Raw genomic sequence first — 25,418 nt, forward strand, 5'->3', positions numbered from 1 at the left:
AGTTACCAGGGATAAATCCGGCATGTCAGCAATGGAAAGCAAGCTAAACCCTGGCATATTCCGACCACTAGATTGAAAATCCATGAATCTCCGCAGAAACGATGGTCTTCCGACGAGCGCCAGGAGCCGTTGAGGGTCTAGTTCGCGGCCGTATGTAGAAACTACTGCAATGAGTTTCGTTAGAATTCGTTGCAATGGTCATACACATCTTGTCTCTATCTTTTCGATCCGTCCAGCTCGCTATTAACACATTTACAACAATATAGTTTCTTTGATGCGCCCGCGATGCTACCTGTGAATAGACCTGCAAGACTAGAAGCCGAAAGGGAGAATGCGAGAGCAAGGCGCGTCGGCACTTGCAGACTTCACCGATGAGAAGGCTTGGAAAGGGTCGCTACGAACCGCCATCATGACGCGCAGGATTTGACCGGTGCGGGAAGATCGCGTGGAGGGAGATAGACCTGGGGTAGAAGGCCTAGAGCTGACTGCAGAAGTTGCTTTTCGCGGTCTTCTCCGTTCCAGCTTCGTCGGCAAACGCGGACGCGAGGTACATTCGGACTGCAGGGCGTATGTGTATACATGTACGTACGGCATAGCGCCGATCATATACAATGGTTACTGACGATAGGAGTTGACCAAGCTCTGTCATAGCACTGCCGGTAAACGCGGAATCAGGATAAAACCCGACTGCGTGGTATATGCAACAGTGTAACCAGCCAAGGCCACCGGCCGAAGTATGATGATATTTCACGAAAAGCCTTGTTCAAACCCGCTATGGCGTGCTGAGCAGAACAGCCAGGAAATCCCACCTGCAATCTGCGGAAACCGTCATGCTATTGGCCACGCAGTGGCAAAGTATGTTTGGATTGCAGGGTATGTTTGCGAAACCAGGAGCCATCATTATCGTGGTTCAACGTGTAATCGTGATTGGAGACGAGCCTTGCCCAAGCTCAAATCGATGTGCTAGGTGCGAAAACCCAGTACAGCATCTCCCGAACGGCTCTCTGAAAGAAGCTCTCGGACATGGTTCGGAACTCCAGTGGTGCGGTCTATCATTCCAAGAGTGTCTCTCAAGTCGGCCGGCACTGATCCAGAGGGACCTGTTGGTTTAGCGGGCTTCACTCTCGTGATTGTGCCGTCCACCCAGCCTAGACTGCAAGAGACAATATGTCACTGCTACACCTTGTCAATCCTGAAGGATCTAATTCAGTAATCACTGGCCAATAACGTTGATACGGACACCTCAGGGCAACGGTCGCGCGTCCCGCCTATTTGCTCAGAATAGCTCGCTACTGGGAAAAAGAAAACCGCACGACCAAAATTGCCGACTGGATACGGACGAATATTGCGAAGCTGATCGGTATGTGAGCAGCAAGCTAGTCTAGCGTATCTTCTGTGTAATGAGGTCTAGGTACGGGTGCGAGAGTGCGGGAAGACGCTGGATAGGAGTGTCGTGCTGGGGGTCATACTCCGGCAATGGAAAGACGCAGTCAACGGCAAGTCCAGTCCGTAGATTGGTTCACAGCGAGCCGCGTTACGCTGCTGTCCGCACCACGAGGTTGTAATGTATGCGCGGTTGTGTAGGAAGAGACAAATATCGTACAGGCGCCACATCTCTGTCCACCTCAACACGATCAACGGAGGATGCGTTAGCTGAAAGTTTTGTCTCAACGATTGGAGCATGACGCGCCAGGAACATTGATTCCGCGGAAAACGCGGGTTTTGAGTTTCCGGTGTTCGGTTACGATAGGAACGAGTGATGCTGATCGAGGTGCCCAAGCATGCAGCAGGATAGGAATCTGAACAACCAGGTGAGTAGCCCTTGCGAATGCCCTGGCTGGAAGTTTCAAGCATGACGTGAGAGGCACCGGTGATCAATCGTGCGGAAGGCGCGGTTGTGAAGTTCAAGCAGTTCAGTTGTGATCTGGAAGGAGCGAGATCGCTCGATGTGCTCGCTGACGGATGCGATCGCTAGACAATTCCAGCCTGTATATTACGAGATGATTGCCATCGACACGATCTCGCAGTAAATGCGGGCCATGAGAGTGAAGTGATCGCCACGTTACGCAGTGATGAGCGAGTACCACCATGTTTCCAAGCATGCATGATGAAAGCACGAATGAGTGACCTTCGAAAGACGGGTTTTCCGGAAGACTCGTACCCGACGTGATAGGTGCTTTCGTGGAATGTGCGTGGGCCGCGGGCATCACACGATGCTCGCTGTGGTGTGGGCGTTAGTATAGTAGAGCGCTTAGAAGGGTGACGGATTGATACCATACCGAGGGTCAATAGCAGATGCATTCAACCGATGGCGCTGGTGCGTTTGCAGGTGAGTATAAAACATGACGTGACGAGTGCTGTTTGTCCAATGGTACAGAATACGTGGGTCTCCGGATCGAACAGTTCGGCCACGATCAGAAGGAGCGATGTCATTCGAGACGCCCAAGCATGCATGAAGAAAGCACAGCATAAGGAATTCACAGGGGATGCGTCTGCTAGAGCTTGACTGTGCCGTGTCACAGTGTTTTTGCTTCCGTCATGCGGAACACGCAGCTCTCGAATTGAAAACGCTCGGTCATAGTCCGAAAGAGTGGTGTCGCTCAAGGCGCCCAAGTAGCTACTTCGATCATGCGGAAGAGGCGGTTCTGGAGCTTTAGACACCGAGCCACGGTCGGGAAGGGCGGCATCATCCAGTTTCCAAAAACGTCCAAGGCAGGTGCAGTTGTGGCAGGCGCGGCACGCATCTTCAGCCTGTCTAACCATGGTTGACACTACGCAAGGAACGGTATCACATTAGTCGTAAAAAGAGAAACCACGACGTCGACGACCACCGACATGATATTAGAATGTTTAATTACTACTTCCTACATGAAAGGACCAAAAAAGATCGGGGGAATAAGTTATCGAAAAAGGAGCTAAGAAAACATACGAGAAGCTTCAGTGTCATGTCTAGACAGTATTGTAGCCACGTAAGTGTGATCCAAGACTGTCGGTTAAAGGTTGGAAAGGCCCCAGATAAGAAGAAATTGAAGCCCGCGCGGCATCCGACCATGTTCCTTCCGTGTCGGCGTTGCACAAGCCACCTATTACAAACGCCCGCAACTGTGGTGTATGATGACCAGTACACTCTTTGACGACAAAGCTAGAGGTGCATCAACATGGCCTAAGCCTCGTCTGCGTCGTGGTCTTGCAGTTGGCCGCTTTGTTCCCTGTTCATGCGGGCCTCGATCTCCTTGAGCTGGCTCTCGCGAGCCAAGAGTTCCTGCCGCTTCTCGTTGATCTCGCGCTGGACCTTGACTTCGATCTCGCGCAGCTTCTCCTCTTCACGTCGCAGTTGCTCTTCCTTCAAGCGCACTGACTGGCTGGCGAGATCCTCGGGGTTCATCGATGAGTCACTGTAGAGTGTTAGTATCCATATCAGAACAGAGCAGACATTAGACTTACGCAGCAGCACCACCTTCGACACTCTTACTAAGCTTCTCGGTACGGTAGTTCTCGTATAGGAAGTCATGCGTAATCTCCTTGAGATCGGCAAGATGGCTGTGGAGAAGAGCACTTCGAACGGCGAGGAAGTCGGAGTGGCGGGGGTTATCCACCTCAACGATACCCCAGGGGTATTGACGTGCCCGTACCCGTCGGCCATTGATCTCAACAATGTCTTCGGATCCAACAATGGCGAACGGCATCAGGCCACGAAGCTCGGCGTTCTCCTCGACCGTGTCCTCATCGTCCTCCTCAATGTCGTAGGGGAAGTTGTACACGGGGATACGGTAGTGCTCAATGTCCTCCATGACCAGCTTCTTCGACTCTGCCAGCTCGGCGGGTGTGAGGGAGTCGGCCTTTCCGATGACGGGGATGACGTTGCAGCGGGGCGACAGACGCTTCATGAGCTCAATGTCGAGTTCGCGGAGACTAGCTGTTGTTAGCGGAAGCTGATTGAGCGGTGAGACACACGTACCCATGGCCTGTGGGTGTGATGAAGTAGAGCAGGACGTGTACACGGTCGTCGCGGAATCGGGGGTTACGCTTAATACGCGATTCCTCTGCGAGAATGCCGTCGTACTGTCGCTCAAGGTATCCGACGATCTCTGAGAAGCTGCGGGGTGGTAAGCGGGTGTGTCAACAGAGCTTGCAGAAGATGCCTACCTGGCCTCGTTGTCGATCTGGTCTCCGAAACCGGGTGTGTCAACGATGGTGAGCGAGATGCGGGTGCCTTCCTCGTCGAGTTCTGATGTTTGTTAGCAGCCGACGCGACGATGCCATGGCCATCAATGCCACATACCGACTGTGATGGGCTTGATCTTGACGCCCTCCTCGACGTGTGCGGTTGTTGGGTCGTCAACCTCCTTGTGTCCGAGCACTTGCTTGCCGCAGAGGGTGTTGACGAAGGTTGTCCGGCCAGTACCAGAGGCACCACAGACCATCAAGCAGAACTGGATACCCTTCTTGACATTCTTCTTTCTGCGCGTCTTGTTAAGCGCCTGTGACATTGTTAGCCGTCGTGGTCAATGGCAAGTGTGGTTGTGGTGGGTAGGGCGGCATCGTGTGCCTGAGGGAGACGTGGTATCGGGGAGCGTCGTACCGAAGACATGATGAACTCGGGGGTGGGGAATGTGCTGGGTGGTGGTGGAGGCGGCGAGTAGACGCAATTGAGACAGCCAGGCGTGGAGGCGAGACTGCTTGGAGGTGAGACGGGGGCGTATGTCTGTGGTGTTGTGTTGGAGCGGTGTCGTCGTGGAAATTTGGGGACGTTGGCAGCTACTCCCTGCGCGATGCAAAGGGGCTCGCTAGCGTACAACCCCCCGGTCGTACCTCCTTCTTGGCGCGACCACCTGGCGCGTCTGCTTTTGGCAAGATATACAACAACGAGTAGTCGACTCAATCACCATTACACGCTTAACCACGAGAGGCCAAATTTCTTTACCTGGACTTGGTTCAGGTACCATGTAGTAGTAATTGAACACGATTAGGCAGCTGCGCTGCCGCTGGTACTTCGCGGGGTATTCCTCTCAGGGTCCACCACGATCCTTGGAATCGTGTAATGAACAATTTTGGATTCACTTCCCTAGATGTGCACATGGTCCTCGAGGCAATCAATCGGTGTCCGCATCTCATCAGAATTGATGCTGCCCAAAAGCATCGTTGGATATCTATCTCAGGCCCGGAAAGCCACGCTAGTCACAAGTGGAAAAGCTCCCGCAGCTCCAGTGCCAAGCACCCGCGCCTGTAGGCGGATGACATGGTAAATGACCTAGCTTGGGGAGCTGTGGACCCTCGATATCTCTCCCAGACCAACCTTCTCGCCGCTCCTCACTATCCTCGCCTCTGCCTCAGTCGCTGCTGAGAAAATGGGTCTGCCACACTTTTGGACCCCGCGATAGCGCCTTTCGCATCGTTTGCTGGCCACATCCCCGTCGCAGTCTCCCCGGCCCAACACTCCACCCAACTCCGCATTGCAACTCAAGACGCCCCACTTGCGCATCGTAGTGGTTGAAACCTATCCACAAACATCTCATTTCTTCGCTGCGCCCAACATGAATACTCGACCTATTCTAGACTCGGATACAGGGCCCTTTGTCCTCTCGGCATCCTTCAACGCCGACTGCTCTCACTTCTCGGTGGCTTTGGAGACCGGATTCCGCGTATTCTCCTCCACAACATGCGAAGAGAAGATCGCCAGAGGTATTGACGACGCGCGGACAAAGACTGCCCTAGCGACTGCAGCATGCTAACATGGCCGTAGAAGTCGGCGGCGGCATCGGCTGCGCAGAGATGCTCGGCAACAAGAGTTACATTGCCCTAGTCGGAGGAGGGAAGCAGCCCAAGTACCCTCAGAACAAGGTTAGCTTTCCTGGCGACTCCGACTGGCTTCTTGTCAACGACACTGACATCATCTACGAGGTCCAAATCTGGAACGATAAAACCGAACGCTTCACCACATCGGTCGAATTCAAGACGCCGGTCCAGCGCGTGCGCCTCAGCCAGACACACATGATTGTCGCCTTGCTGAACTCGATATGCATATACAAGATGAAAGTACCGCTAGCCAAAACCGCGGAATACGAGACAGTCAACAACCCGTTCGGGCTGTGTGAGCTAGGCACGAACATTGTCGCATTCCCTGGTAGAGCGGCAGGCCAAGTCAAGATCTACGATCTGAACACGGGCAACGTCAGTATCATCCCGGCCCACGAAAGCCCCTTGCGCGCAATCGGGATAAGCAGGGCGGGCGATCTTATTGCTACGGCTAGTGAGCAGGGCACGCTGATACGCCTGTGGTCCTTTCCCTCGTGCACAAAGCTCGCTGAGCTGCGCCGCGGCGTCGACCCCGCTGCCATTTTCTCCCTCGCCTTCTCGCCCGACGGCTCGACCCTTGCTGTCACGTCCGATAAATCGACACTCCATATCTACGACCTCGTCACCGCAACAACAGCTGCCGCAAACGCCGATCCCAGTCAGCACAAATACGGCATCCTATCCAAGATTCCTTTGCTACCCCGCCAGTTCTCCGATACGTACCCGACTGCGACTGTTAAGTTCGAAATGGGCGATGAACCGACTGCTTGGGGGCCGCATGGTAGGTCTGCAACACTTAGTGCTGGGATACCTGGTGTGCCTGGGGGGCGTCCAACAAAAGGCCTTATTGGGTGGTTGAACGACGAGACTATTCTTGTTATCGGTGCTGGGCAGGATGCGCGGTGGGAGAGGTTCCATGTGGGTCCTGATGATAAAGGCAAGAAGTGTGTTGTTACGAATGGGTGGAGAAGGTATATCGATTAGAGATGTCTTCGTTAGAGTATGGATTGGCGGAGCGAGATGGTGAAGAAGTGTGTAGCGAGTGAAATCTTTTTTTTCTTGGCTGGGATCTGGCGTTTGAGTCTATTGGGTATGAGAGGTGTTTTTGTTGCATTCGCTTTGGCGTTCAGATACCCAATGTTATTTTTGACAATCCACCGTTTTGTACCGTCGTGTTTGATTGTCAGCTTGGCCGTCTGGATAGTCATGAGCTATTCTCATCCATAAATGGGTATGTCTTTGCTCTGCGTCTTGGGTACTTAGAAGACTAGACATCAGTCGCCGCAAAGCGGAAAAAGGATGATTAGGGATATACGAACCCCTAACTACCTCATCGTCGTCTGTAGCGACTCTTCTCACTATCACGTGCCGTTCACGTCAGTCCAATATCCCACGCACACTCCATGTAAGAAATGTACCCAACTACGTACACTAGTTTCCTACATAACAGTTCTACCTCGATATACGCAGCACGTCCATGAAACTGTACACAAGACTTCCATCACACTCTATACAAGACCCCGACCCACCTGCTACAGTCATCAACATGCACAACGTGCGATAACCACACAATTTCTTCGTTTACATTCAACATTCTCATTCCACTCTCTAACTTGCTACGGTTTTTTTCCCGGCTCGTCCCATGTCCACCTTGCTTTGCCACATTCCACATTCTATGCACTGCTAAACCTCATCTGCTCAAAGGTTTGAAAACACAGTTCATATATGTGTATATATATATATCTTCTTTACTCCCAAAATCCATCCAACGCTGTCAGACATTTGTAGAAACAACTTACCGACTCAAGTTCAACCATCGACGTTTACTGACTGAATGACTAACTAGCAAAGACTTGCTGGAAAACGCCCCTTCCATGTTTGTTACTCGGTATACACAATTTCCGTTTCCCCATCTTCTCCGGAGATTTCGTGGGAGAAAAAAAACACAGCCAATCCAAAGTCGAGTTTGAAGAGAAGAGAGAGAGACACACAGAGAGAAGAGTGGGTCGAAGAAGCGAATAAAGTCAAAAGCCCAGTTGTGCACATTGAGTACACGACGAAGGTAAAAAGTGAATGGAGACGCAGAAGGAGAAAAAATAATAGAGAAGGTAGAAGTAAGAAGTGAGCACATAAAACCTCCATATCATCCCTCTCTCTCCCCCCGTTCAGCACAGAAGTGAAAGTTACAACAAGATCGGACGATAGGAATGAAGAGTACAAAAGTTGAACAAAAGATTTGAAATTAACTTCTCTCTCTCTCTCTCTCTCTCTCTCTCTCTTATGTGTAAACCATTTTAAAGTGACAAACAATTCAAACCAAGAAAAAAAAACAAGGTGTTGGGAGAAATGAAAAAAACTTTGGGGTATCGTGCAAAGAAAGGTATAGAGCCACAGAACAACCCCGTGCAGCGCGACTTTCAGTTACACGGTTTTTACACATAATCCAAAACCATAAACCCCCCCTTCTTCTTCTCATCCTCCTCCTCTAAGTGGCTCTCTTTTTCTTCCCCGCCCCTGACTAGGCGACAGGCAAGGCGGCGAAGCCAGTAGGACGGAGATGTCTCTCTCTCTCCATGTGTGTGTCTCTCTCTGTGAGAATGAAACAACTCGTATGTTGCTGCTCTCTCCCTCTCTCCTTCTGCTCGAAAACGTAGTAGATGTATAACACATCAAAGTGTGTCAAGATGGAAAAGTGAAAGTGAAAAAAAAGGAAAATATGTCGTGGCGGGGTCGTTAAAACAAGAGAAACCAGTCCTCTTTTCCAAGCCTCTTTTTTTTTATAACAAGATGAGGTAATTGCTAGGCGCAATACCCGTCTCCCCATTCGGCTTCTTGGCCTGCCACCACCGCCCACTAACATCCGACACTTCCAGAATATCATGTTTCTGAAAGCTGATTTCATTCGCATCATCTGGATTAGCCTCGTAGCTGTAAATCGCCTTGGCACGGTACGGATATTCAATCGACTGTTCCTGGTTCATCGTTTCGTCATTCGTAGGCGTCATGGTGCTCATGTTTCCATTCATACCACCACCACCACCGCCCAGACTCATGCCGCCGCCGAATTGAGGAGCAGCAGCGGATGAATTCCGACCGTTGGCACCCACGGGACCACCGGGATAACCCGATACAGGGGACGAGGTTTCGAAGCCGTTGAGTTGGGCCGACGTGTACATCTGGGGGGGTATGTTTGCGGACTGGGTTTCTGGGCGGTTGGTGTAGCCGTTGGAGATGGGGCGGGAGGAGCGGGAGCCTGGGTGTTCTTTGTGGAGGGCGTACGAGTCGACAAAGGTGCGGTGGCTGGCTTGGGGCTGCGAGCCGTAGTAGAAGATCCATACAATCTGGGGCACGTGTGTTAGCTTGCATGTTCGTGCGTGGGTGGGTGGGAGGGGAAGCTTACGGCGATCATGGATAGGAGTATGTAACCGGCTGCTGCGGCTTCAAAGGGAGCGACGGGGGAGTAAACGAGCGAGTTCACAGAAGACGTGGTGAAGACGAGGCCGGCGGCAAGGAAGCCTACAATCTGTCGGTAAATCAGCAAGGGACATCTTCGTGCTCATTTGTTGTTGATGTTGCATACCGCGACATGGTACGTCCTCTCAGCATCCGAGGCAACTGTGACCGTAACGCCCGCAATGCAGAAGAACATGAAGACCAGCGTCCACCACGCAAAGTTGGGGAAACCACCGTGAATAGCAGATATTATAGAGCTGACAAAAGCGATGATCCAGGCGAGCTGTTCATGACCAAACCGTTAGTTATATGCCGCGTACACCCGGGGGCGGCACACTCAATACTCACAATACCGATAGATATGGTGGCCAGCGCAAAGGGATCTCCAATAATGCGACCCAGACTGAAGCCCGACGATCTCTGGCCGTAGCCTCCGTTTTCCATTTTGCGTAGTGAAGGAGTTTCGCCCAGCGAGCCGTAAGCGGGCATATGTTGGTTAACCGTCGATGGGGTCGTCGTCGGCGACGAGAGGGGCTCAAAGGGGCGCGACGATTAGGCTATACTGTCGCGAGCAGGTGATGTAAAAGAGAAAGAGCGTGTGGTGAACCGAATCCGGTATTATGGTGTGAAGAGGACGAACGCAGACGGGCAAGTCAAAGAGTGTGGTGTAGATGCGCGCTGTTCGGTGGACGGGTGAGGGCAAGTATATCGGCGCGGCGGCTCGGTCGTTGGTGTTGTGCAGAGCGAACGGGTGCACAGGGCGCAAGGCAGAGTAAGCGGGAGGAGAAGGGCGGGCGTCCAGTGACCAGCAGTTACAGAAGTGGGCGCGCTTGGAAATGCGACGTGGACGGGCGGCTGCGAAAGGGTAGGCGGTTGTTGTAGTAGCAAGGCTGTGGATTATTCGAGAGAAGGGTTTGGAGCGAGGAGGGCGTGTGGGAAAGGAAAGACGAGAGATGCGACGGTTTCAAGTTGGGTTCCCAGTGGTTCTCGATTGGCCGCGCTGAATGGCTAAGGATACGGGGATTGCTGCGGGTCCCGCTGAGATTAAAATGGCACCGCGCCCGTCAGCCAAAGGTCTGGACAGGAACACGCGCGTCTAGTGCATTAGCCCTCTTTGAACATGGCCGTCGAGCCGCCGATAGCCACTGCACGCACACAAACGAGATGGCTCCGTGTACAGCGCATTGGGACACTTTCAACGACTATATGCCTTTGACTTCACGTCGACTATTCTATTACTACGACTCTTCAATCCACTTGTGGCCAAGAACGTGGCGCAGTCTAGCCACATACGTCGTTTGAAGGGATCCCTAGAATACGACAGTCGACGCCTCATCATGCATAATCGAGTCACTCGAGAACACCTCGTTCACTCCCTTACTGCGCAGTCGACACCGGACATTCCCCGCCCAACCAAAAAAAATGTGGCACTTTAATATGCAACTTGAGCATTTGAATGAGCTTGTCAGCCCATTATATCAGGCTAATCAATCTAGTCGCACCCTGCGTCGTCCCTTACGCATGCTATCCACGTTTCCCACGCCCCCTCCCCATTCCATATTTCCCATGGTTTGTTGGTGACACGTGCGCCTCATTTGGCGTGGCGCATGCAAGTAGTAGTTCCTTGCTTGCCCATGGGACTTTTCGGCAGGAGATTGTTGCATACCGGGGGCCCTGCTCGGCGCTATTACGCTCTCTTTCGGGGAACCCTTGTAACCTGCCACACTGCTGCTGATGCGAGACGACGATGAAACACGGCACTGAGCCCTCCGCACCCGTCACTCTGCAGCAACGACATCACTTTACATCATGGCGAGAGTCGACTGGTGGCGCTTGCAAAGTTAGTTGCTGTTTGAACTATCTGATTCTGCTACGTCTCCGTGAAATGTGACATGGCGAACTGTTTCTGCATGTCGTTGCAGAAGAGGCCAATTGCATGGCCGTATCAATGTCCCTCTGTCCATACTTTGTCGTCATGTGTGGATTTTTGTTTTACCAACATGTCACTTTTCGTAATCCGGGTACTTGCTTGATCCGAAGCCAGTAAGTCTTTTTCCACACTGTAACGGTTGGGACCCCGGATCACTGCAACGATTGTGACGCAGGCCACACCACACACACACCCTCTATGCTGATCCGGTTCACTTGCTATGCCCAGAACTCGTGTGTCTCTTCTCAGGTGTATTGTCAAATGTATTCGGGGCAAGATGCGGTCACCGGGTGTGGCTGCCACGTTGCCACGCTGCGACAAAGGTAATCCATGGTAACAGTGAAGCACCTGCATGCCTGGCATCTGTCAGCAGCGCCTCAGCCACGCCATGAAACCATCTGACGTCTGTATTTGCAGCAACGCATGAATGGCGACTTACCCTTTGAACGCTATGCGGATGAAAGAAAAATATCGTGTGTAGGGTCTTCGTCTCAGACTGGTACTACTTCGCCGACAGTCGGATGCTCATGACGCCGGCTGTCCGACTGCAGCTTCTCTGGGTCGACGGGACTGTGTGCAGAGAGAGAGTGTGTGTGTGCTCAAGGTGTAGACACTCCTCACAGCTCGTCATCCGAGTACTCAGACTTGGACTCGTCGCCCTCTCCTTCTCCCTCTAGTTCTTCTTCTTCTTCTTCTTCTTCTTCTTCCTCATCCCTTTCCACCCCCCTCCCCTCCTCCGTGTCCTCCCTCCGTCTGTACTCCTCCCTAACAAGCGCTCTCAATCCCTTGGTAAGCCTCTCATTGTAGTCGACCCAGCACCTCCCCGCGCCAAGGAACATGACATGCCTATATCTCTGATTCAGTAGCCCGTTCCGTCTTCGCAGCTCAGATATTTTGAGTGCTTGCTGTAGCTGGCGGTCTTCTGCCTCAGCAATGCGGGGCCGCAGGACAGCTAGCTTGGCGAAGCCGTCGGTGGAGGGGACTTGTTGGTCGGCGAGGGCTTGGAGTTGCGAGGCGGTTTGGGAGATGGCGGGGGCGCGTTCGAGGACCAGGGCTGCGCGCTGGTTGGTGTCGAGTGCGGGGCCGTCTGCATCGTTGTCGTTTTCGGGGGTGGAGTCGTGGTTGTGGAGGATGGGTGTAAGGACGTCTTTGTGCTTGCTCACTTGGCTTTGTTAGTCCCGAGTAGCAAAGGTATCCGGGCGAGCACACATACGCAGGTTGTTCGTTTCGTCGAGCAATGCGGTCTTGCCGGCGAGCTGCTGCAGCGACTGCTCCATCTTGTGTATGCGATCTGGAATTGTCTTCGCCTTGTCCTTGGTGCTGTCTTGGGAACCACCCAGAATATATTCCAGGCGATCTAATCGCGTCTCGAGGAGCGCAAACGTGAAGAGAACAGCCTCCTCGTATTCGTCCATTGTGCCGTTGTGGTCCCTGGTGTGTATTGTGTATCTCGGAATGGTATTCGGAGTTCACGTGGTTGGCGCGTACCTGCCGTGAGAGTGTCGGGATCACGGATGTTAATTTTAGCGGCCGCTGATAAGGCAAAGCCCCCGGATTATTGGCGCCATGCGACCACCAGACAGACGTCAGCGGACTCGAAGCCTCTCTTTTCACCGTCTGGGAGCTTATCGCAGCCATCTGACTGCTTACACTCGCTTTCTATCCTTCCTTGCAGCATCCCAGGAGCCCCGCCAGCCTGTGACGGATGAACGCGCAATAACACGAGCCTAACTGCGCATTTCGCATCGCACCTCAGAGTATGGCTTCCTACTCCGCCATCGGGCCCGAGCCCACAGAGGCCGATCCTATGACTTCGAGTACGGGGTCGCTTCGAGGCAGACGGTGAGATACGCCCGTGTAGTCCTTATCGCACAGAAGCTGATGGCAGTAGGAGAGGTCGAGGAAAGCAAGACGTTGGATTCAAAGGCCAGGCGACATGGATATCAAGTGTCATCAACCTGGCGAACACCAGTACGCCTCTACCACACCAGTCCACAACAGCACGCTTATTGACCATGTACAGTTCTCGGTGCCGGCCTCCTTGCCATGCCTTCCGCGCTCTCGAAAATGGGCATCTTCCTCGGCATCTTTGTCATCGCGTGGGCGGGTGCAACAGCAGGCTTTGGTCTCTACCTCCAGACGCGATGCGCGCGGTATATTGACCGGGGCCATGTGTCTTTTGCGACACTGTCGCAGATGACATATCCGAACCTGTCCATCATCTTTGACGCTGCGATTGCGATCAAGTGCTTCGGCGTGGCTGTCAGCTACCTTATCATCATCGGAGATCTGATGCCGGGCGTTGTTCGGGGTTTCGCGCCTGGTGCGAGCGACATCACGTTCCTAGTTGACAGGCAGTTCTGGATTACGGCCTTCATGTAGGTCGTCCGCTCTCAAGCTCAAGGAATGTGCTAACGGCAACAGGCTCATCGTTATCCCCCTCTCCTTCCTCCGCCGCCTCGACTCCCTCAAGTACACCAGCGTCATCGCCCTCTTCTCCATCGCCTACCTTGTCATCCTAGTCGTAGCACATTTCCTCAAAGGCGACACCCTCGCCGACCGAGGTACCGTCCGAGTCTTCGAATGGGCGGGCCCCGTCTCCGCCCTCGCCGCCTTCCCCGTCATCGTCTTCGCCTACACATGCCACCAGAACATGTTCTCCATCCTCAACGAAATAGCAGACAACTCGCACTTCCAGACCACGACCGTCATCTTCGCGTCCATTGGCGGCGCATGCGGTCTTTACATCCTAACGGGAATCACGGGTTATCTATCGTATGGCGACAACATCCACGGCAACATTGTCTCCATGTACCCGACTGCAGCAGCTAGTACCATTGGCCGCCTCGCCATCGTTATCCTCGTCATGTTCTCTTACCCCCTCCAAATCCATCCCTGTCGTGCCAGCATCGACGCATGTCTAAAGTGGCGTCCAGGCCGCCTGCGCAAACACAAGCACAAGCAATCCGAAGTCGGCAGCCCATCTCGCAACTCACTCATCACCAATACCCCGAAGCCCTCGCCCCCGCCCAAAGCGAGCGAGATGAGCGATTTGAAATTCGCAGTCATTAGCACGGTACTTATTATCCTGTCGTTTGTTACCGCCATGACGGTGAGTAGTTTGGAAAAGGTGTTGGCGTATGTGGGGTCGACGGGTAGCACGACTATTAGTTTTATCTTGCCCGGATTGTTTTATTACAAGATTAGTGACCCGGAGTCGTCGCATCATCAGCGGCTTGTTAAGGATGAGGATGATGAGGATGAAGGGGTTGATTCAGAGGGTGGTTATGTTAGTAGGGAGGGGCATTCGAATCGCGATTTTAGGAGGGGGTTGTTGAGGAATGGGGCGTTGGCGCTGAGTGTTTATGGGGTGGTGGTTATGGTGGTTTGTTTGGTTACTAATACTTTTCTTGTGGCGGCTGCGCATTGAGCTGTGAGTGTGAGAGGGAGGGAGTGAAGGAGATGTGTGTTGCATTTAGCTGGAGTCCTTTATTTTCTGTTGTCATGGCAAAGAGGGAGTTGGGGATTAGATTGGATGCGGGCATGACTTGGGTTTGCTGGCGTTGGAGCCGGATTTTATGTTAGTGCTGGGGTTGTGTAAGCATACATGTAGCTGTAGGCATACTAGCGTGGAGTTAAATGTACGAAATGTACTGCTCGATTTGCAATGCTCTTCCGGAACGTCTGTTGTGGACTGGCACCTGGATCGTGATGTTTGTTGGATTGTCATAGGCTGCGTATAGTGAATCGGACTACGTGTATAGAATGTAACCCCCTTTCCCTCATAGTTGCTTCTCTCATGCTGTGTTTTCTTGTGCTGTTAATACAGAACAATCGTCTTTACCACGTCTCCTGCGGTGGGCGTATCATACAAGCAAGATACTTGGAGCAGAACCTGGTCGAACTGAGACCGGATCACCCCTCTACCTTCTCTACTTTCGCTGTCTGTATAGGAGACCATCACTAATTTTAGTGTATCAGACTCTGCTCAGTAGGCTGTAATTCAAGCGATCCTTCAGAATTGATAATTAACCTATATTAGTTGGGTGTATTCACGAACTTCTGAAGAGACTAACCACGGGCGCTGAGGTTGATGTGCGCCATTCTATCTACTACTGAGGCGACGCGCTCGACAAGAACTACTCATTACTTCTTCAATTGTTTCATTTACCTGTGCAAGATCTTGCAAGCTAGCATTAACCCAAACGAATAGTTTTCCTTTTCCTCGAATGGAAACAACGCTGCCAAAAAGAGCCTGAATGAAGCCCTGTATCTACCACTGTATTCTCCTCAATCGTCATATGTCCGACCCGTTCATAAGAGGGCCCTTTACTATGGACAATCATAACAAACACAGCCTTAGGGTAGTAGTATTCCTGGGGGACATTTCCCAACACTATACCCAATAGGCTATCTTGTTCAGAGTCTGGCGCATAGCTTTGGTGTGTAGTAACACCGATTTCGTACGTTTGAAACAATGAGTACAAGGGAACATAAGAAGTTCCCTCTTCGTCTTGAAAGAAGGCAAAATGGCCAGAAACATTGCGGTTCCATACGCGTCTATGGCTATACCATGGGGATGGCTTTAAACCATCGAGCCACTCATCTGTCATCTCAGGCATGTATCGGATATCGATGGATATTGTCCATGCTTCAATATGGACAAATTTGCTAGAAGGACCACGTATACCATGATCTAGCAAGACGTCGCTCTGCTTGTCCATGTCCAGAAGTGACCCATCGTAGTTCTCTATGAAGACTTTCAATGGATATGCGCTGTCGAATTTGAATCCATATACACATAGTTCATGTTGATAATTGATCGGAGCAGTCCACCCAGCCCAGCTCCAAGTAGGAAATAGGGCACGCCTGCTACCGGGCGCGGTATTGCACCAGGAGAGCCCAGCAGCGAAAGCCTCACTCCTACTCCGTTTTGCTTCTTTTATCTCTCCGAGAAGCCCCATAATAATTGGTGGCATGATGGGAATACCCGAGTATTGATGAACAGGGGGCTTCAATTCTATGAAGCTGTGGAACACTCCTTCAAACGCGCGTATAGCATCGACGTCAAGGGAGAGTTCCCTTCCACAATATTCAGTCAGGTGAGAGCAGATGCTCCAAGGGAAATGCTGATCGTATGTGGTCGCGTCTTTAACACGGAAATATTGAGTTTCCTGGATGTTATCGACTGCCTCATATGCATTGCCAGCTCCACACTCGTAGTATACCTGTTGTTGCGTAAAGATGATACGTCGAGTCGAGAAGTAGCTCTCTTGATAAGTCCATGCACGCTTCGCCCACTTAGAGGCCTTGACGAGCGCCCGTGGATCAGGAAGAGTTGCTACAAGGCATTGTCCTCCAACCCAGGCAGTTGCTTGAGGAATTCTTGGCGTATCACTAACCCCAGGTAGGCCAAAATTTGGATCGATGCCTGCTGCAGCGACTATAGTCACGACCGCTCTTTGGTATACAAGGTCCATTTGCTGGATTTGGATTTGTTTCTCAACATCATTCTCCTGATCAATACAATATCTGTCGATCCAGATGTATCGAAGAACAAGAAATTGAGTGACTTTCAGTGCATCTTCGATGGTGCGGGGTAGGATCGTAGGAAGTTCGTCATGGACGCACCGATCATTGTCAGATCTGTTCGTCCCCCATACATAGCTGAGTGAGGAATACTCATATGATGGCAACGCTGCTACAATCCGTCGCCGTTCGCAATCAATTAACTTCAGGTCCTTCAGACGTGAACCTGATGATTCGATTCGATGGCACCGCTTTGTGTGCTCTCGATCACATTGCTGCATCCAACCTCGAATGATATCGAAATCAATCGATCTTGCATCGATCGTTCGTGCCCGCAGCGAATGTGCGTGATAACCCGTCTTCGAGGCTCCTGAACATGCAATGAACCCGGTGAACGCACCGATACGATGTATCTTCTCCACCCACGTAGGCTTGCGGTACTTGAAGTCATCCTTGAGTTTATTCGTTTCTTGGACTACAGCTAACACTGATCCATCCCAACGGGTGTTCGGTGGTGGCGGATACGTTAGATATAGGGCGTAGTCACTGACTGCTTGGCGATCGTCATCCAGTACTTTCGACGTATGGAAAGGCGACACAATGAGTATGAAGAGAGCTCAGCTTCTGTCCCAAGTTTTCCAAGATCCATCAGTTTTATGGCTTTCTCCTGAACCCCTAGGCCGACGAAAAGGCTTTCAATATCGATGGACGAGCATCTGGAACAAAGCGAAATCGGTTCTGGACACACTGCTCCATCTCGTGGTCTGGGTGTGTCTTTATGGCCCTGATAGTTGGCAGCCTGTAAGGCCACGGATCGTTGTCGCTTTTCTGGAGGAGCCTCAGACGCACTTGATGCTCGTGTTCGTTTCATGTTGTGATGGGAACCTCGTGGGGGCAATCCGTCAATATGTCGGCAATGTAACGACGGAGGATACACGGAAAGTGGCCGCTGTCTCGTTAGTTTGACGACGTTGTTATTTTCACGCACTGAAGCTATGGGCCAGATCTACCTGTTATTCACTCCCTTGCCTGATCTGCCATCACTACGGATGGGACAAACATGTGGAGGGCTGCGGGGTAGAAGGTCTCCCAGGCCTGCTGAATCTCCACGCTTGTCAGCTGATTGAACGGCAAAGTTCAGGAGGTATGCATACGCACAACGCCACGTCTCGCTTATGGAAGCCAATAACAACTCTTTCCAACACATCTAGCCTGTTTCGTTAAAGATAGCCTTCTCGAATATCAGACCTGAATGCTGACGTTAATTCTGATGTTTGTGATATTGTTACAGGTTATACAGTGTGTATGTAGCCTCTCGTGGTCTAACTAAGGGCCTGTCCCTTGCAAAGCAACTACTCCAACGCCGAGACTTCGGGCATTGATCTTCTACGGCTTTCGTTTCCAGAAACCCGACGTCGAATTGTCGTGGTATATTTCTTCCTTTTCTCTTCTTCTCACGAATCACAACTACCCATAACGGATCCTTCGCACTGCAGTGGCCCAAACGCCATCCTCCCCCTCTTTACGCAGCAGTCTCCTTAGTCCCACCCTCCATGTTCTCAACCACAACCTTCGGTTCCGCCTCCGCCGTGTTTTCCTCTTTTATCAATGACTTCGCCGCACTCCCACTCTTAACCACCATCCCCGCAATCTTGCCCACCCGGTACTGCGGCTCCAGTATGCCCACCATGCTCAGTAACCGCCACGCCGTATCGCTAGGTTGAGCGCCTACACCGACCCAATACCGCGCGCGCGATAAATCGAGCTTAATGTCTTTCCATGGCCGGCCGTGTGTGTCGCCCGGTCGCGGGGGTTGTGGCTTTGGGTCGTACGTTCCGAGGACTTCTAGAGGGCGGGAGTTACGCGCTGTTCTGATTGTGTTATTAGCATCGCGTTGGTAGAATCATTGGTGCGCTGTGCGTAGGCATGTAGTCTGCGATTGAGGGCGATTGAAGTATTTGCGGACTTCCGAGATTCGCTTCGATGATTGCAAAAGAGGCGAAGACGTACCGTGCGTGTGCGACGACTATGTTGTAGAAGGGAGCGTGCTTCTTGCCGAAGCGTGCGAGTCGGATTCTTAGGACCATTGTGTGTTGTGTGGGGTTGATGCGACACCTGCGTTGGGGCGCGGGTGTGCTTGTTGGAGGTTTGGGTATATCTTTTTAGGGCCGAGGATCTGCCGAGACGGGTGGGCACGTGCGAAGGGGTGGCTATCTTGACATGAAGAATCAACAGTGCTGAGCACTCGAATTGTAGAAACAGTATATTGTTCAAGCAGACATACCCATTGTATAGTAGAGATTTCAAGTCAACAATGCCGTGGTGGTATTGTATTGCTATTGCGTTCGCTCACCTCATCCTGGAGCAGTGATGTAATCGCAACACCATGAGCTGTTCCGAGTATATGTGGACAAGCCTCTCAGTTCCAACATACACAACATTTCTAACTTTTGGAGATCGTCATGGCTCTTCGAGTAGGTAAATCTCTGCCTAGGTTTCATCAATAGCTAATACTCATTTCCATCATAGACCCTCTCCGCCAAAAGCGCGGCTGCACTGGACCAAGAGCTCATGTCCTCAGGCGCGTTCTCTATCGATCAGTTGATGGAGCTTGCTGGACTTTCGGTATCGCAAGCAGGTATGATGGTACTTCATCACAGCTATTATTCATACTAAATATCCAGTCTTCAAACTCCAGCCCCTCAGCAAAGGCAAGCGCATCCTCGTAGCATGTGGTCCCGGTAACAACGGCGGCGACGGACTAGTCGCAGCTCGTCACCTGTTTCACTACGGCTACCAGCCTATAATCTACTACCCAAAGCAGAGCAAGAATGAGTTGTACCAGGTTTGTAAACCTGTCAAGCACCGAGTATACCCTAGCTCATATTTCACAGCGCCTCAAGAAACAACTCGAAGACCTCAAGGTGCCCTTTACGGAAGACTTCACCAGCGCACTGAAACAAACTGACCACATTGTCGACGCAATATTTGGCTTCAGTTTCTCGGGCGAAGTGCGAGAACCGTTTCCCAAAGTCATTGAAGCTCTAGCATCCACATCCGTTCCTGTCCTTGCTGTCGATGCACCGTCATCGTGGGACATTGAAGAAGGTCCAAGAGATTCCGGGCCAGGCAAGGGCTTCATGCCACCCGCTCTCATCAGTTTGACTGCACCCAAACCGCTGGTCAAGAAGTTTACCGGCAGGCATTTTCTTGGCGGGAGATTCTTGAGCCCGGAGATGGCTGACAAGTACAATCTTGATATCCCAGCGTATGAGGGACTGGATCAGGTTGTTGAGGTACCTGTTGAGGGTGGAAAGCTATAAATTTATCATCTCAGGCATAATGCCAGACATCAATGTAAAATAGTTTGCGCATCACGATCCATCTTGGGTGTTTTGATACGTACCTGCTTGTTGTGACTAGCGTGGTTTCCCCGCAGAGCCGCGGTACGGCTAACAACGGTCTTGAGATGGCATCCGAACCCCAGCTTCGAATGCGCTTCGGCAAACAACCAAGTTGATTTCTTTCGAGGCGGAAGCCCGGAAGCTCTGTGTCTCTCTTGTTTTCCTCTGACGAGCAGTGCCATTGAGTTAAGATACAATAGCATACTACACAAGCCATCTCGCATTCTACGCGACGTCTGAACACCGTGTACAGCAAACCTCCCCTCATATAAACCGAGTGCTGTATTGGCTTCCTAAGCCGAACGAGAACAAACCACACAACTCAAAATGGTCCCGAGAGCGCCCTCAAGAGAGGCGTTGACCCTGCTCAAGCATTCAGTCCGACCCTCAGTAGTCGTTCGATCGCAAACACAACGCTGCCTCCTCTCGTCCACCACACGTCCTACCCTGCCATCGCACGCGCAGTCTCAAATTCCTCAACAGTCAATTCGGAACACAGCTACTTTTACACATTCCCACCATGCCGAAGCCGTCTCCGTCATCCCCACGACAGTCGACACGAGCAATGCAGACTTCAAAGAGAACAAGCGCCAGATGGACGAGGCAACCGAGAACCTAGTCAACCTGCATACCAAGATCGCGCAAGGCGGACCCCAAAAGGCTCGGGACAAGCACATACAGCGAGGCAAGATGTTGGTCAGAGACAGGATATCTGCTCTGATTGACCCGGGCACGCCGTTCCTCGAACTGAGCCAGATGGCAGGTTACGACATGTACGGCGAAGACGATGTGCCGGCCGGCGGCATCGTCACGGGCATTGGTACAGTCAACGGCGTGCAGTGCATGGTTGTTGCAAATGACGCTACGGTCAAGGGAGGTACATACTACCCAGTCACAGTGAAGAAGCATCTGCGAGCCCAGACGATCGCACAAGAGAACAGGTTACCTTGCATTTACCTCGTTGACTCTGGCGGCGCGAACTTGCCTAACCAAGCAGACGTCTTCCCTGATGTAAACCACTTTGGTCGCATCTTCTACAACCAGGCGCGCATGTCTGCCATGGGCATCCCGCAGATTAGTGTTGTCATGGGACCATGTACCGCAGGTGGTGCGTATGTGCCCAGTATGAGCGACGAGAACATCATTGTAGAGAATCAGGGTCACATTTTCCTCGCAGGTCCTCCACTGGTCAAGGCAGCGACTGGTGAAGTGGTCTCAGCAGAAGATCTGGGTGGAGGCAAGCTTCACAGCGAGGTCTCTGGTGTTACCGACTATCTCGCTGTTGACGACGCGCACGCGCTTGTCCTGGCGCGGAGGAGCGTTGGCAACCTCAACTGGCACCGCAATCAGACTGTCACTCAGCAGCCTGCATTCCAAGAGCCCCTCTACGACCCTCAGGAGCTGTCCGGTATCGTCGGTACCAACCTACGCCGTCAGATTCCCATCCACGAGATCATCGCCCGTATTGTCGACGGCTCGTCTTTCGATGAGTTCAAGCCGTTGTACGGCTCCACGCTTGTGACGGGGTTTGCAAAGATATACGGTCACCCGGTAGGCATTGTAGCCAACAACGGCATTCTCTTCAGCGAGAGTTCGCTCAAAGGCGCGCACTTCGTCCAATTGTGCGGAAAGCGACACATCCCCCTCATCTTCCTGCAGAACATCTCGGGCTTCATGGTCGGTCAGGACGCCGAGAAAGGCGGCATTGCAAAGAACGGCGCGAAGCTCGTAACGGCTGTGAGCTGTGTTGATGTACCCAAGTTTACTGTCGTTGTAGGATCTAGCGCTGGCGCTGGAAACTACGGCATGTGGTGAGTCTACCCCTACCTCAACTCTTCACGGAAACACGGCTAACATATTCCCAGCGGCCGCGCGTACTCGCCACGTCTCCTCTTCACCTGGCCCAACGCAAAGACCTCGGTCATGGGCGCGGAACAGCTGTCGTCTGTCATGGAAGCCGTTGGCAAGAAAGTGGATCCTGCGCTAAAGGCACGGATCGAGCACGAGAGCGAAGCGACATTCGGGTCGGCAAGGTTATGGGACGATGGGATCATTCCACCGGAACATACACGCAGGGTGCTTGGCATGGGATTGCAGATGGCGTGTGGTGGGCAGAACAAGGGCGTGGAGAAGGAGAGCACTTGGGGTGTATTTAGGATGTAGATGGTGCTAAGGGTAGGCTGAGCGAGGGAAAGCTAAGGGTGGAGCGTCGTGCAAGCCGCGTCAAAAAACGCGCGTACGAGTTGGATGTTAAAAAGCTTGATGTTCGCAACCTTGACCTCGACCTGTGTTCCATTTTTTTGAGCTCCATTTTTTGTGTTTCCATGTTGTTTCTGGCCTTGAAGTGCGCAGGCTAATAATATCCAAGGGTCATGGATCGCAATCTCCGGACGTACCCATAGAACCCTGACATCGGCTTGGCGTCGGTCTTGGCAGGCGGCCATCAAGACAGCGGACCGTGGCTTCAAGCACGCTCAAGTGCTGCAAGCTTGCTTGGAAAACGCTTGGGAACGATTTACCATCAACGACGCATGCGAGATGCGCTCTACTGCGCCTCAGCAGCGGCTCGCGAAAGCAGTCGGCCACTGAGAAACGCATTCAAACAAAACAAATGCAGGTGGATCGACGCCAAGTCAGGCGCCTGCGCCACAGGTTTTCCCTGCCTGCGCCCCCACCTAGGTACGGTACTCGGGATCCCCCTCAGTTTCAACCCAGATGGCGGGCCCTATTCGACGAAAAATAAGTCGACTCGCACGGTACAGGTGCCGGTTGGCCGTCGCACACGGTGGAATGTGGCTTGTGACGAGTCGAGGCCCGTCGCGCACCAGCGCTTGTGTGTGTATGTGTGTGTGTGTGAATTACAAGTCGACCTGCCTTTACGAGGGTTAGGCCAGGCTGAAAGGGAATCGCCAGCGTGCAGATTGGTTTGCTGACTGCATCCAATAAGTCGCATTCGACATCCAGCCACCGGGGTAATCGCATGAAGGCAAAGGCCCGTGTTCACGGTAACAAAGTTGCAAGTTGCCGCCATCCGTATTCTTTCGTCAGGCGCGAGCGACGATCGCTCCCGCCCTCTCTTTGTCACATCCGTCATCAAACCAGCTGGACGCCTGTTTGCTACCAACTCAACCACTCACGCTCGCTTCTTCCTCTCCGCCCGTTCCTCCGCAGCCGCCTTCCGCTTTCTTGTTCCTGTATACCCTCGCAACCCAGCCCTGTACACCACTCCTCTCTCCCTCTCTCTCGCTGCTTTGTTTGCTTGATCCCGCCACAGCGCGCTCAACTCTCCCCACTTGGTCTCACGCACTTGCGGGGTAGCCATTCGTTAGCATTGTTCTAGCCGCAAGGCACATGTCGAGATGAAGTTATTCAGCCCTGCGCGAGCGCTAGCGGCGCTCTCTCTGTTGTCAACAGACGTCGTGCGACCCTTCACCCAGGCCATTGTCCTCGATCCCAATTCCGAGGGTAAGACGCTGTTGTCGCGCAGCTGCGCAAATCTATCAGAGTGCCAGATGTACTGACGTCGTGTCACAGCTTCCATCAAGGATGTCTCTAGTCAGGTCGCCAAACAGCTCGTTGCGCAGTATGCGACCATCGACGACAAAGGCATACACGTACTGGGAGGTTACCCTGGTATCCTCTACCCACCCTACTACTGGTGGCAGGCGGGTGCCATGTTCGGCACTCTGCTCGACTACTGGCACTACACCGGCGATGACCAGTACAACGAGATGGTTCGCGAGGGACTGATACACCAGTTTGGAGAACATCAAGATCTGGTATGCATCCATGTGTACTGTGTCTGAAGTGTATCGCTAACCTTTGCAGATGCCTTCGAACCAGTCCAAGAACGAAGGCAACGACGACCAAGTCTTCTGGGCCTTCTCCATGATCGCCGCCGCCGAGTACAAGCTCAAGGACCCTCCCTCCGACCAGCCCGGTTGGCTCGCCATGACACAATCTGTCTTCAATCAGTTCGTAGGCCGCTACCAGAAGGAGGTTTCAGATGGCACTTGCGGCGGTGGCATGCGGTGGCAGATCTATCCGTGGCTTAATGGGTGGACGTATAAAAACACTGCTTCCAACGGAGGACTTTTCCATCTCGGCGCTCGATTGGCAATGTACACAAAGAACGATACGTATGCTAGGTGGGCGGAGAAGGCGTTCGATTGGATGGCGCAGAGTCCTATATTGCCTGGAGATGGGCAGGTGTACGATGGAACGAGCATTACGACGAATCCTCCGTGCCACGACGCTGACCAAACGCCCTGGACCTACAACTACGGTATCATGATTGCCGGAGCCGCATACGTAAGATATCATCACGTGTACAATCTACGATCTGCATACTAACACATCGCAGATGTACAACTACACCAACGGCGCCGAAAAATGGCGCACCGAACTTACCAAATTCATCAACAAAGTCGCCATCTTCTTCCCTGAAGAAAAAGGCGGTGTCATGGTCGAAATTTGCGAAGCGAACCAAGTCTGCGACGCAGATCAAGAATCCTTCAAAGCCTACCTCGCCCGCTGGCTCGGCATCACCATGCAAATGGCTCCTGAATTCACGCCCCAGATCCTGCCCAAGTTGCAGAAATCCGCCGTCGCCGCTGCTCAAACGTGTGAAGGACCGTCCCAACACAACGGCGGGCCCCATCAGTGCGGTATGAAATGGTATGCCACCGGTTTCGATGGCATTGGTGGTGTGGGCCCGCAGATGACGGCGCTCAATGTCATCTCAGTGCTGAATGCCCAGCGGGTACCGCCGCCGTATAGTAGGGATACGGGCGGTACTAGTGAGGGCAATCCGGGCCTGGGCAGTGGCAACGACGATGATCGTCTGCCCAAGTTTCAGAGCGAAATTACCACGGGGGATAAGGCGGGGGCGGCGATATTGACGATTTTGATGTTCGGCTTGTTTGCGGGAGGGGCTGTGTGGATTTTGATGTAATAAAGGGTGGTGGAAAGATGGAAGGACAATGGGGCTCCTTTTCTTTTTTTGGTTATACCCCCATTGCAAGATATATGCTGGTATGATGGGATGATACGTGTGTGTTTGTTCTGGGCTTAATCTTTTGCGATGGCTCTTTTATGGCGTTATGGGTGGGGATGGAATATGTGAGTGCGAGATTCATGTGTATATTTGATTATCTGAACGCAATATGATTGAGCATTCTCATTTTCACGCTAGAGAAAGTACGGGTGGAAGGTGAGTGGTGTCAAGAGCTGCGAGGTTATGAGATATGGTTATCTTTACTATGAGATGGTGACACTAGGGGACTGTTGTAGTGATTGGTATGTCC

General features: G+C 52.4%; 8 protein-coding genes across 8 annotated transcripts; 4 read left to right on the forward strand and 4 right to left on the reverse strand.

The window, feature by feature from the left end:
* Nucleotides 1-3,163: 3,163 nt before the first annotated feature.
* J4E82_008035 (uncharacterized protein) lies at nt 3,164-4,591 on the reverse strand (the record flags this gene model as incomplete). Its single annotated transcript, XM_051734274.1, has 6 exons — nt 3,164-3,395; nt 3,445-3,912; nt 3,959-4,096; nt 4,147-4,228; nt 4,283-4,481; nt 4,583-4,591. The coding sequence occupies 6 exons, from the start codon at nt 4,589-4,591 to the stop codon at nt 3,164-3,166; spliced, it is 1,128 nt and encodes a 375-aa protein (XP_051585981.1).
* A 943-nt stretch (nt 4,592-5,534) lies between these two features.
* Nucleotides 5,535-6,780, forward strand: J4E82_008036 (uncharacterized protein; the record flags this gene model as incomplete). The annotated part of the gene is made up of 2 exons (XM_051734275.1): nt 5,535-5,682; nt 5,744-6,780. The coding sequence occupies 2 exons, from the start codon at nt 5,535-5,537 to the stop codon at nt 6,778-6,780; spliced, it is 1,185 nt and encodes a 394-aa protein (XP_051585982.1).
* A 1,793-nt stretch (nt 6,781-8,573) lies between these two features.
* On the reverse strand, nt 8,574-9,738 carry SHO1 (Transmembrane osmosensor; the record flags this gene model as incomplete). Its single annotated transcript, XM_051734276.1, has 4 exons — nt 8,574-9,137; nt 9,197-9,319; nt 9,377-9,532; nt 9,598-9,738. The coding sequence occupies 4 exons, from the start codon at nt 9,736-9,738 to the stop codon at nt 8,574-8,576; spliced, it is 984 nt and encodes a 327-aa protein (XP_051585983.1).
* A 2,058-nt stretch (nt 9,739-11,796) lies between these two features.
* J4E82_008038 (uncharacterized protein) lies at nt 11,797-12,594 on the reverse strand (the record flags this gene model as incomplete). Its single annotated transcript, XM_051734277.1, has 2 exons — nt 11,797-12,341; nt 12,393-12,594. 2 exons carry the CDS (start codon nt 12,592-12,594, stop codon nt 11,797-11,799), a joined length of 747 nt encoding a protein of 248 aa, XP_051585984.1.
* A 344-nt stretch (nt 12,595-12,938) lies between these two features.
* J4E82_008039 (uncharacterized protein) lies at nt 12,939-14,386 on the forward strand (the record flags this gene model as incomplete). Its single annotated transcript, XM_051734278.1, has 5 exons — nt 12,939-13,021; nt 13,071-13,150; nt 13,203-13,557; nt 13,604-14,291; nt 14,351-14,386. 5 exons carry the CDS (start codon nt 12,939-12,941, stop codon nt 14,384-14,386), a joined length of 1,242 nt encoding a protein of 413 aa, XP_051585985.1.
* Nucleotides 14,387-18,230: 3,844 nt separating this feature from the next.
* Nucleotides 18,231-18,795, reverse strand: CYT21 (Ribosomal protein S16, mitochondrial; the record flags this gene model as incomplete). The annotated part of the gene is made up of 2 exons (XM_051734279.1): nt 18,231-18,579; nt 18,719-18,795. The coding sequence occupies 2 exons, from the start codon at nt 18,793-18,795 to the stop codon at nt 18,231-18,233; spliced, it is 426 nt and encodes a 141-aa protein (XP_051585986.1).
* A 375-nt stretch (nt 18,796-19,170) lies between these two features.
* Nucleotides 19,171-20,031, forward strand: J4E82_008041 (uncharacterized protein; the record flags this gene model as incomplete). Its single annotated transcript, XM_051734280.1, has 4 exons — nt 19,171-19,182; nt 19,238-19,346; nt 19,393-19,553; nt 19,603-20,031. 4 exons carry the CDS (start codon nt 19,171-19,173, stop codon nt 20,029-20,031), a joined length of 711 nt encoding a protein of 236 aa, XP_051585987.1.
* Nucleotides 20,032-20,439: 408 nt separating this feature from the next.
* On the forward strand, nt 20,440-25,066 carry J4E82_008042 (uncharacterized protein; the record flags this gene model as incomplete). The annotated part of the gene is made up of 5 exons (XM_051734281.1): nt 20,440-21,923; nt 21,978-22,258; nt 23,647-23,891; nt 23,941-24,423; nt 24,476-25,066. 5 exons carry the CDS (start codon nt 20,440-20,442, stop codon nt 25,064-25,066), a joined length of 3,084 nt encoding a protein of 1,027 aa, XP_051585988.1.
* Between the last annotated feature and the right edge of the window lie 352 nt (nt 25,067-25,418).

This window comes from Alternaria postmessia (genome assembly GCF_024291825.1).
Source record: "Alternaria postmessia strain BMP 2775 chromosome Unknown scaffold_60, whole genome shotgun sequence".
Taxonomy (NCBI): domain Eukaryota; kingdom Fungi; phylum Ascomycota; class Dothideomycetes; order Pleosporales; family Pleosporaceae; genus Alternaria; species Alternaria postmessia.